The 12391-nt window shown below is 37.4% G+C and overlaps 1 protein-coding gene across 1 annotated transcript in view; it reads right to left on the minus strand.

Annotated features, from left to right (window-relative positions):
• NNT (nicotinamide nucleotide transhydrogenase) overlaps window positions 1-12391 on the minus strand; it is a 41407-nt gene that overhangs the window by 17963 nt on the left and 11053 nt on the right. The window contains exons 6-15 of the mRNA XM_080362483.1: window positions 11139-11326; window positions 10278-10411; window positions 8352-8543; window positions 7111-7264; window positions 6048-6209; window positions 5155-5265; window positions 4248-4393; window positions 3064-3259; window positions 2232-2465; window positions 140-300 (exon numbers count right to left, since the gene is read on the minus strand). Coding sequence (XP_080218609.1) covers window positions 140-300; window positions 2232-2465; window positions 3064-3259; window positions 4248-4393; window positions 5155-5265; window positions 6048-6209; window positions 7111-7264; window positions 8352-8543; window positions 10278-10411; window positions 11139-11326 — 1678 coding nt within the window. The remainder of the gene's footprint in view (window positions 1-139; window positions 301-2231; window positions 2466-3063; window positions 3260-4247; window positions 4394-5154; window positions 5266-6047; window positions 6210-7110; window positions 7265-8351; window positions 8544-10277; window positions 10412-11138; window positions 11327-12391) is intronic.

Genomic DNA, 12391 nt, shown 5'->3' on the forward strand with positions numbered 1-12391 from the left:
GCTACTGCAAATTAGCATACAGGCACTGGAACGATTGTGACTTGGGATGGTAAAATACAATCATTAAGAGTGAACTTGCAAGGCTGAGGAACAAACTGCTTGTTTAATTTGTTCCACCCACTACAATTCTCCAACTTACCATTATGGCTGAGAGAGCTGACACAGAACCTAAGCAAGTAATTCCCGTAGTGTAACTCGGATCGAGCATGTACGGAATCATTCCACCAGCGCTGGCAGCCAGCAATCCTGCATTCAATGCATGTCGGCCAGGCAACAGCAGTGGTGCAGAATTTAGGATACCTGCAATCAAATGCATATTCAGAGACAGACACATACATGTAGGAGAGCCTGTTTCTTGCCTTCAGAGAAGATCAAATACCTCAGCAAAAGAAAAATTTTAAAAAGAAAAAGGGGCAGAAGATAACACAAGTTAGTTGAATCTGAGACCTTGTACTGACTCAGTATTGCCAACAAATTTAAACTTACTCTGGATACTCATGTTTAAACTCTCAAATACTCATATTTAAACTCATTTTACTTCATAAGCTCACTGAAGGGCATTAGAATAAGTACAAAAATCTCTTCTCCTCTTGAAAAGTTTTTCTTAAGAAAAAAAAATAAACACCTTATTTCATTCCGGCCCCAAGCCTTTGCATGTTGTGTAGGACACTATAATAGGAAGCTTTCAGCTGGAACTTCTTAGTACAGGTATTATCACAGTCCCTCAAAAGCTCTGTGCTTAGAAAAATATGCCTATGCAGATAACTCCAAATATAAACAGTCCTGCTTTCAAATGCTTTAATATCACCAAGACTTTCAGTCACACAGACTTCACACAGCTTCTCACATTGGCAGAGACTTGAGGGGAAAAGAGGGTTCGGTATTTGTGTGATTCAGTTTAAAAAGACAACACATTTATTTTCACCCTAGGCTTTTTCCTTTTTTTTTTTTCTCTCCAAACAACACAGCAAAGAGTAAAAATAATGCAAGTTTATCAGTTACTTTTGGTGTAAGTAATTACTTATCAAGTGTCTCATTTAATTTCAGCTGAATTCAATGGACAGCATGAACTGATGGCTTCAGGACTAGGAGTCAAAGTGTGTGACCTGCTACTTCTAGTTCAATAGTCTACATAAGCTCACTATTTCAGATCATGCTGATATGAAAATGCAAGGGAGGAAAAAATAAAAACAGGAGGGCGGGCTGTAACAGGCAGTGAAGCTCACCAAGGACATGCGCACAAATCACTGAGGAGATAAGATGGAGAAGAGAAAAAAAAAATAACCAAGAAGAAATAAATGAGTAACTACTTAGCAGAAATATATCAGAAATACATACTACTGACAAATCCTTCAAAAGATTATTAGAGAAGACAGCTTTCCATCCATGTCATGCTTCCTCCTTCAATGGCTGGTCTCATAAACACTGAAGAAAGCAAACAGATGTTTCCCAGAGGAACTATGGCAAAGCTAATAACAGGATTAGTAATAGGAAGCTCTTAGCTGGAACCTCTTAGTACAGGTATTATTTCAGTCTCCTAAAAGCTGTGTGCTTACAAAACCAAAAATAAATGCAATAAGAAAACCTTCAGATGCATAAGGATTGGGAATTATTATTTAATTTAGACAGCATATTTACTAAAACAGCAAGAGGTCTGGAGCATGGAGGTTGCACAGTAGGTAAACAGATGCTGAACTGAAAGGTTTAAAGTGAGGCAGTCTTTACTGATACTGCAAACTACAATACCTACCTAAATGAAGCCTGCAATGTCAAGAACAAAATCCCACAAATATCAGCAGTGCTCACTAAGTCTAGCAACACCAGAGTTTCAATTAAAATGTCTGCTCAGGAGTATAAAATCGTAATCATATATGTTCAAGAAAACCAATTACAGAAACAGTGTCAGGTAGTGTCTTAACAACACTAAAACACCACTTACTTCTAGACAAGATGAACTGTGAGATGCTTACATGACTTGATAATTAATAGCAGTAGTATGTCCAAGCACTGAAAACAAACCTTTCATAACTAAAGTTGTACACAAATTAAACAGAACTAAAAATAAAAAAAGTACATTCATTATAATTAAACATATAAATTTTCACCTGATGCAAAATACAAGGTGTCTTTCCAGTTACACAGCAGCGTAAAGGCAGAGCTAAGCCCCAGGAGGAAAAAAGAAAAAAACCCAAACCTTTAACAAATACTTAATTCTGAACAGAAGGTCTCACCTTGTAGTTTTCCATAAGCCACAAGAGAGCCACTGAAAGTCACTCCACCGATGTACGTGCCGAGGTACGCCACAATCTTGGTGAGGTTTGCAGCTGGATCAGTAGCAAAGTGAGGATATTCAATCATGTATTCTGCTACACAGGTGAGCACAGCAGCCAAACCAACCAAACTATGGAAAGCAGCCACTAGCTGAGGCAGATCTGTAATCTGGATGCGTTTGGCAATCGTCAAACCTATTGAGAATTGAAGACAGAAGGGAAATCTTACACAACACAACCAATATGTGCAGGTAGAAATTGATGTATCATGGCTCAGTGCACAATGCACACACATGCCTGGAAAAATTTGTTCTACCCTAGAAATTGCTATGGCATTTAACTGAAATTGTATGTGTATTTTGTGCAAAGAGGATATGATAGAAATTAGAGAGAAGATTAAAACATACAATGTTCTTAGAAACTTCACTAAATAGTGAGAAATTCAACATTTTCTGTGATGAAAGCACAGTGTGAAAAAGGGAATTTGGCAGTGTTCCGTCAGGCACTGGACAGAAGCATGAAGTTGGGCAGGTTCATTCACCTCTGCATACCCAGTCTCCCTAATAGTGATGATGTGCTCCTACTTTTCCACCAGTCTCCTCCATTCTTAGCCACATCCTGATGCATTAATAAAAGCCCTAGAACTTATGATTCTCTCTTCACGTATTTACAGAATAATACATACAAGCCATAAATGTAAGTTAGTCAATTTACCTGTCAGCTATAAAATATGCAGCTTGCACAAATGCACATATAGAGCATGTATTGTTAGCTTATAGTATCATACACATACCTATGGTACCACCAAGTGCCATTGCACCTGACATCTGTGCCAACAATTCAGGTGAGGGTTTAAGGGCTCCAAGAGTCGCTGCTAATCCTCCTGCAACACCAATCATACCCAAGGCATTTCCAAGACGAGCTGTTCCTTGGGTGGATAGACCAGCCAGGGCACCAACACAGCATAAGCCTGAGCCCAGATACATCATCTTTAAAACAAAAAAAAAACATCAATATGCATACATGAAGTAGAGAAAAATTGCATAATCATTATAAAAATCTTTCTGGTTATTACACAAAAGGGTCAATTTCTCCAGAATCTGTGTAAGTCACAGTTCTTAACTGAAGTCAAAACTCCTGACTATGAGAAACTGTGGTACAGGTTGTGATTTTGGCCAACTAAAATGTGGTGCCTAGTAAAACTTTACTCACTTTATGACCTTGGCTTATCTGCACTGTGAATATTAAACTTGAGTCAATCAAATTTTCCTCATCATTTCAGAAGCACATTTTTCCTAGTACAAACCCAATGCAAAACTGTCCTGTTCATTATAGGAATAGTTTCAGAATTTGCTTATGGCACATCTGAACTCCCGTTTTCAAAAAGCATAAACAAACTTAAGTGAACTGAGCTGTACATATCCAGACAGTTGAAGAAACTCAAATATATCACAAGCCCATGGCATAAAGGTATGTTTGTATTCACCTTTCCAAACACAGAAAGCAGTGCATACTGATTTTTCTTACTATTAAAACAAATGCAAACAAAAGTTTACCATAAAAGGAACCATAGGTACAATTCCTGTACATCCCTCTATAGTGAAATCTCATTCCATCCAGATGTCATACCTACTTTAACTGTGACACCAAGCTGAATTTTCAGAAACATTTAAACCAAAGACTGATTACTACAGTTGGTCTAATATTTAAGCTGTAATTTAGGAAAATTCTCCACTAAATAAAGTACCTGCTACTTTGCAGAAAAAAAAAAGTTTTAAAATTTGTGGATTCAGCATTTGAGGTATAATTACAAGATTACAAGCTTAAAGTTAATCAATTTCAGATTGGCCTTGTGGGAATACTTAGCTGATAAAAAGACCATGGCTGATTTGCTATGTATTCCTCAACAGAATAAGCAGTGAAGCAGCATATCACGCTGTGAACAGTGGGCTATGAGCCACAAAGTCATCTTCTTACCTGTTCAATATTATAGCCACCATTCAGAGCAGCTGCATAGCCTCCTACAAATACACCACCAGGAAGTAGGTACAAGTAGTTGTACTCAGGAGGATCTGTGGGACGTTTGAACATATCCAGCATTCTCTGTGTAACTAGAAACCCACCTGTCCAAAGCAATGGAAGAATTTTACAAATATAAAATCTGAAGTTAAGCATATGCCAAGCTATAAGAGAAGTATTTGGTTAAATCATATTACCAAAGTCAGCAACTGACACCAATAAAGCCTCTGAAAAGCTAGCAGACTAGAACACCACCTGAAAACAAAGGTATAATCAGGGTGAGATGCTGTTGTTTTTTTTAACCTTTGCAGGAAATTCATAAAAGGATGAGTTGGAAAGCCATAGGACTTGCTCTGGCTCCATACTGACTGCAGGATACACCTTAGTTTATGACTGTGTCCTTTCCCAATCTATGCTAGCAAAAAACAGTATTTGTAAGTCACATTGCTCACTTTCTTATCTTTTTTATTTGTGAAGCTGGGACTCCTGAAGCTTGAGCAAGCAAAATTTTGTTCTATGACATTGGTATATTTTTCAACTAGGAAAAGGAATACAAGATCAAATGCAGTACTGTCTTTGGACTTACAGGAAAATATATTTCATATAATCAACATTTAAAGGATACTGTAAAACAAAAACATACATTTAAATGCTTCCCTAAAAAAAAGGGTTACAGAGTGTGCAAACCAGATATAATAACCAATATGGAAAACTGGGGGCGGGGGGAGGTGGTTCTTTATTGATGGATGCTCTCAGGTACTTTTCCTAGAATAGTATTTCTGAAATCTATTAAAGAGCTAGAAGAAATAAATGAATTACACAAGTGCTTTAAAGTTACCCTTTAGTGAAAACATAGCATTTGTACCTGCAATATTGACTGAAGAGATAAAGGTCGAAAGCACTGCTAGACTTTGAGGAGTGTTTTCAGGGATATAGTTTCCTCCCATTAATACCAGCCCACCAACTGCAGTTAGCCCTATTTAAAATAGAAAAAAAGTGTTACTGAACCTTAAAAAGCTCTATACCTATAGCAAGTTTCCTTGCAGCTGTCAAACAGAAACCAGTCAACTCTACACAGTAGTATTTAAACGAAGACTACTATGGTCATTTTCAGAAATACAAACATGTTTCAAAAGAAAAAAAAAAATGTGTACATGAATATAGTTTTGAAGTTCAGTGCCTGAGGCACAGAGTTGGCTTCCAAGTATTTGTTCAATAAAAGAAACTTTGCTTTTAACAGCCAGAGTAGATCAGACTCATACATGACCTGTCACATACATACACACAGGGATACATAAAATCTTACATACTTACACAGTTACAAATCTTACAGGAATCTTAGGAATTTTTTCTTTTTCCCCTCTCTCAAAAGACATAGTTTGAGGAGAGTAAAAAAACAGAATGCAGGAAATATGAATGACAAGTTATTTTCAGGGCAACATTTTGGAGAGATGGGAAGAAAAACCTATTCTATGAAAGGAGAGACTGCAGCACTCCAGGTAAAACAAACTTTAAAGCAAACAGGTTAAGAGGGGAAAATTACTTATAAAAATTAAAAACACACATCATCATATTTGTCCTTTTGAAAAAACATACTCTCAGAGTCAGCTATTTATGCAAGTAAACTCAGACATGCAAAGTACTACTAGGCTCTCTAGCATTTTAAAAGGCGTATCAGAGGACTTCTGTCTAAATTTTGAGTAAAGGAGCTGTGCATACTTCAAACAGAAGATAAGCAATTGTGTGACAGCTGCTTACCTGAGATAGCATTAGTCACTGACATGAGTGGAGAGTGAAGAGCAGGAGTCACACCCCATACTGTATGGTAACCCACTATTCCAGCTAGGCCAAATGTCGTCACCATTTGCGTGAAAGCATTATTAGGAGCTGCAATGCCCAGTCCTAACATACCAGATAAACCTAGAAGAAAAGCACAGCAAAACTTTTCTATAACATTCCAGTGGTTCTTACATTTAAACTTTGTACAACAGAAATCCAGTATTGAGCTAAAAGCAAAATGGAGTTTTGTACACAGACTTCTTTCAAGATGAGCTGGATCATCTTTGTCATCTAAAAGGCTCTTTCAGTGCTAGTGTTTCCTTTACAGTAGAATATAAAGTCATAAGTATAATACACATATCTTTGTCATGCATGCACACAAAGCAGCAAGGAGAGGTGTCTGCACCAACACTAAATCCTATCACTCTCCTGTTCTATAGCAAAAATGTGGAAGAGTCACAATAATGTTGAAATACTACTTGGAAGACTCAGAGCATGCAATATGAAGAAATAAAGTTAAAATTAAGAATACTCAATTCATTAGTTACATCATGCAGAAGTTCTAATGCACAGAATACCAAATGAAAAGAGCAGCAAATATTTGTTTGTCAGGACAAATGTCCTGTTCTCAGTACTTCAGTAGACTGGGGACATATAAGTCTCATACAATACATTAAAGTTTGAGGAAAGCAATGGCATCGAATTTATTCTGCTGCAAAGTATGAGCACAGTCCCCAAAACGAACCCTTCAGAATTTTCAGTATTTTACTGATACTTAAATAAAGCCAAACACACATACATGCACACAGCGTGAGTCAGTACCGTTTGAAATGTTAACACTTTGGGTTAAGTTTCTAAAATTTTATTTTCCCTCTCAAAAGCAATTATTACACTACGCTGATTTTGCACTAGGATACACCAGCCAATCAATTGCTCTCCCAACTAGTTATTAAACTGAATCAGTAAGGTGAGGAGTCACTAAACAGTATTAGCCAAAGGAGGAGCACTCTACACTGATTCTCCAACTCTGGAAGTTGCATACCTGCTGTGTATACAGATGCACTAGTCATAGTTTTTCTAAAAGGTGTGACAGTAGCTGCTTTTTCCGCTTCCAGCTCTGCTACGGTCTTCTGCTTCACAGGGGCTCCTTGAGGAATGTTATTTGGTGGTGGTGCTGGGAAAATCACCTTGCCATCCTGACAACAGACATTTACAGTTATCCCTAACATGGCAGATGCTTTATACTTAGAGGAGCCTACGTCATCCTACAGCCATGCCACAGGAACATTTTCCTTTTCTGCATGAGCAGAAGCTTGCAAGGCTGGATGATGAGTGCAGCCTGACCAAGTAAATCATACTGGTTTACACATTTTTCGGACAAGATCTAATATCAGTGTTCAAGAGCACTGGGAGTAACACAGCACAAGGCTTGAAAGCAGGAACTGAAACAAAGAGGTAAAGTTCCTTACATGGAAAATATTTATGTAAAATAAAACAGGGTCTTGGTAATCATAAAATCGACTACAGATCTAATTCCAATCAGAGCCTGCCCAGATCTCAGCTGGGTACCAAGCATGGTATCTCACATTTCTTGCCATTCCCCAGGCCTCTCTTACTGTTCTCTTCCTCATCTCTCCCACTGCAGTGGTCTGGGAGAGCTGAAGTCAATGTAAGCCTCTTCCAGGGTAGATATCATAAGCATCACAAAATGTTGGCAACATTAAGCAGCAAAACTCTACAGAAGTGAATACCTCCCATCCAAACTACAAATTATTATTTCCTTATATTTGCAGAAGGAGAGCCCATACTGGCCCATGCCCTAACTTTGTATTCTATTATTTCCTAATAGGGCTTAAAGTATCCTGTATATACTAGTTCCACCACTTTTTTCAGAAGTTACTCTTATAAAAATAGAACTATGTAAGTATTAAAAAAGAATAATGTTTTTCGGGTCCTGTAGTAATGTTTCAAACATGTTTTAAATAACTGTGTTTTTATCACATGAATAAAACATGCAAATTTAATCTTTTTCCTGTTTTTCAACAGTAGAGATTAGGTATTTGTTTAACCATGACAAGAAGACAAAAAGCAAAAACGTTTCCCTTAACAAAAAGGGACAGAGGAATATCAAGCTGAATACAAACACAATTGCTCACACTGTCCATCAAGCCACATCTGAAGTCCATTGGCATGCAGTATCTTTGAATGCATTTTAAAGAGACAACACTGATAAATGTAAAAGTATGAATTCACAAACTAAGAAGAGAATATTTACTGAATTACCTTCATTACTACAGTTCCTCTAATAACATGATCCAGAGTCCCATAATCAAATTCATCTTTTGGATCAAAGTAGAAGTTCTCTTTGTCAGGACTAATAGCCTTTAGGAGTTTTATAATGTTATTGGAATACAAAGTACTGGCCTGAGTTGCCATTCTGCTAGGCAGGTCTGTGTAGCCAATGTGTGTAACACCCTGAAAAAGATTAAAGTAAAATATTAAGAGTTAGTTCAATCTCTGAAAAAGCAGCATCTTTTCCAATGTATCCTTCTGGAAATATATACTCAAACTGTTTCACTTATTTCAATTTTTAACTCCAGCTAAAACTGTTACCTGCAGCTCTACTGTTATTAAGTTGGGGGAGGGTTACCCACAACAGTTACAGAATTCAACGTGATCAAACCCAGCACCTTAAATACTATTAGCAACAAGCCTACATAGAGAGAAAGATGTATTGGTGCAAGAGCTTGCCTTCTCCAAATCCGACTACTCCCTCAGAACTTAGCTTCCTAAATCAACTAGGTAACAGATTATCCTGCCCGATGCTTGGCATCTTCTCAGTACTTCTGCAAGGGCATATTCTGAAATCAACTTGCTACATGACAGAGGAGTGAAGAGAGCTTCCTCAGAATTAGCTAGCTGTGCAAGTAGTATGTTCAGTTTCACATTTATGTAAAGATGTAACATAATATCTCCACAGTGTTTGAAGAACAAATGTGAGTATTCATGGCTATCAGGCTCTTGAGCTTTCGGAAGGTATGGGAAGCTGAGGCTGACATACACTCTTCAAACAGGCTTGTGTTAAAACACTGCTCCCTCAATTTACAGCTAAGATCCCTGCATTTTTCTGGGAACTGTGGCTTCTTAATGCAACACTCCAGCACACTGCTAATAGTTCAGCACTGCTGCCCTTTTCCACAAATCAGTGCCAGTACACTATATGCAGGTGTAATACTCCTCTGAGCGAAAGTGCTCCATATTAATTCTTCATGCAAATATCTGCTTATTTGTGTTCTACATACTCTAATTTCAGCTTTTAAGCAATGACATCAAAAGCCCTAGAAAACCACAAGGCCAAATACAATGTGTGACTCACGACATATACACACATAGCCCCGCTTAGATTGATAACAACCCTAGCAGCAATGTGTCCCTACAGGCTTCCCTAGTAACAGTATTATGTCCATACATTACTCAATAACAGCCTTATAAATCTGCTCCTTTAAATCTCATCACCCAAATATATATAACTGCTGGTAGATTTCTCAAAAGTACCAAAAATAAAACCCAAAAAGCAGAAAAACAAGCTCTCAACTGAGTCAATGAACACGAGAGCAAAATCAAGTAGTTCAGTTCAGAGCAACATGCTTACTTTAATAAACCAATTCACGCTACTGCTAGTGTGCACTACAAGTGGTTTGGATATTCTACAGCAGACACACATGCTGGTGAAGCTAAAGACGTACAAAGAGAGCAGTCTCCTGAAGCTGAAATTATTCTGAGCTAAGCCAGAGACTTTGCACTGAATTAAACTCTGACATAGTCTGAAGCTGTTTAGCTTACCTGTGACAGGACTGTTAACCTCCAACTGTGGGAGGTGATGAGCAAGCTAAAGAAGCTACTGCTACTACTGTCTCTTTAGATAGATCAAGAAATAGACATCAAATCACACCCTCAACTCAGCGGAGGCAAATCACTGGACTTGGACGTCTAAGCAGTACCACTTCCGTACTTAACAACCACATCAACATTTGTTTGTTTAAAAATCTTCAACCTGTTATACAGAGATATCACTAGTGATCAAATGCAAATCTAAAAGATTAATTTAACACAAATAGCAAAATCAGCTACTCATTTTCAGCATACACTTTACAAAACACAATGTGAATTCAGGCAAACTGAGAATGTTCTGCAGATTTAAATGCTCACCTTATGAACATACAGTTCTCCAGGCTTTGTAGTCTCAATGTTTCCCCCTGCCTCTGCAGCTAAATCCACAACAACAGAACCTTCCTTCATTGATTCGATCATCTCTTTCTTAAACAAGACAGGAGCTTTTTTGCCTGACAAGATAAGACACAGTAAGTCAAACACAAAATGCAGCTTTTTATCTGTAGAGCTCGGGATATAAGTTCTCCCCTTTTCTCTCTCTGTAAACCTTATTTTCATAAGCAAAATTTTCAAGTAATTGGTACCTAGGATGAAATGTCACAGTTTGTTTATACATGCAGAGAGAAGACACGCTAGACCATCTTGCTCCCAAGCAGTCTACCAAAGATGCTGGCAGGTCCAATTTTGCCCCCAGTAAACTGACAACATCCAGTAAGCCACAACAAACAAACAAAACACACACACTCAAAAAAAAGAAGAAACGTCACATCATAAATTATTAAAACACAGATGTTGAACAATAAAAAGCACTAAAACCTAAGCTCTACCTTACCATATTTCAATTACAAAAGACAGTACTGTTTCAATTTGACTTGTTTCAGTGCACAAGCTACACAGCAGAAGTGATCCAATAAATACACACAAGAATTATATATTGCTACTTTATCTTCTTTAATAAGAATACATTGCTATATTGAGACAAAGACTGATGGTTTGTGAAAACAGAAGTTGTGAAAAAAGGCACACACCTTAAAACCTGGTATTTATCAGGGAAGGAATAAGATACATGCACATACAGACGTAATCCACTAACACCCCTGTTTCACTACAAACACAGCTCCAAAACATGCCAACTTATGCAAGATAAATGAATATTAGTATCTTGCACATAGAACATACCTGGAATAAGAGCTGTAGTGATGATAATATCAACATCTTGGCACTGCTTGGCAAAGAGTTTCATTTCAGCTTCAATAAACTCTTTGGACATTTCTTTAGCATAACCACCATGTCCCTCTCCAGATTCCTTTATGTCTACTTCCAAAGGCTCAGCACCAAGAGACTTGAACTGTTCTAGAGCTGCAGCTCTAGGAAAAGAAAATTGCATGGAAAGAAACAAACATTACTTTAAAAATCCACCATGTTTTTTGTTCTTTTTAGTAGCAGTTATCAGACAAGAAATCTAAAACTTTTCTAGGATTAACGATACCATAACTCAAGCTCTCATTTAGTGGAAAAAAAAGGAAATGCATCACAAATTTTAGGTCCCTAATGAAGACACTTCAATAAGGAATGAAGACAGCTTGCAGTTTCCTATACAGTCAGCAGTTGCTCCAAGAAAAGTCTCAAAGCTAGGATCTTAACTGCTGACTAACTCTACTCATGCATCGCTCTTGTCATGACTATGTAAATCTACAGACCAAACTTGATGCCTAAAACAAGTGTTAAACACACAGCCTGTGGCCCTGTCTATAATCTGTGAAACAGGAAATACTAGGAAGTCTTATTTTCACTGAGAAAATTGGTTTGGGAGGGTTTGAGGGGTGGAGGTGGTATACTGGTTTATGGATTGGGGTTTTTTTACATTATCCGGTAAATTTGTAATTTATTTTGCATCACATGATATCACAGTAAATAATGAGAATAAACTTCAGTGTTAGGTGACCACCCACAACATGCGGATGATTTATTCTTTCACATTATATATAGCTGTTATACCAGATATAACACTACATGCCACTTCTGCATAAAAACAAACACGTATAAATAGTTTTAATGTAAATATGATATTAAGCACATACAAATACAATATAAGAATGCCATTTAATAGAAAAAAAATTTAATCAAGTTTGCAGTCCCTGTAGCTATAAGAAGAAAAATGTTTGTGATCTGTAATTTTCCCAGTCTATTGCTCTAAAAAACGGCTACAGGACAAAATAATCCTTCCAAACAAAGATTTGAGGAAAACAGCATTTAAAGCAGCTTCAGGTGCACTTTCTGTTCTTTCATCTTGAGTTTCATAAATAAAATAACTTGGTATCTTTCCTTCAGCAGAGTGAAAAATGTGTCCCTCCAAGAGTTCCTAGCTGGCCCCTCTGGGATCAGGAGAATAGAGGTGAATGAGAACATGAGGTATGAACCTGGATCAAAGC

This window comes from Nesoenas mayeri, assembly GCF_963082525.1.
Source record: "Nesoenas mayeri genome assembly, chromosome: Z".
Taxonomy (NCBI): domain Eukaryota; kingdom Metazoa; phylum Chordata; class Aves; order Columbiformes; family Columbidae; genus Nesoenas; species Nesoenas mayeri.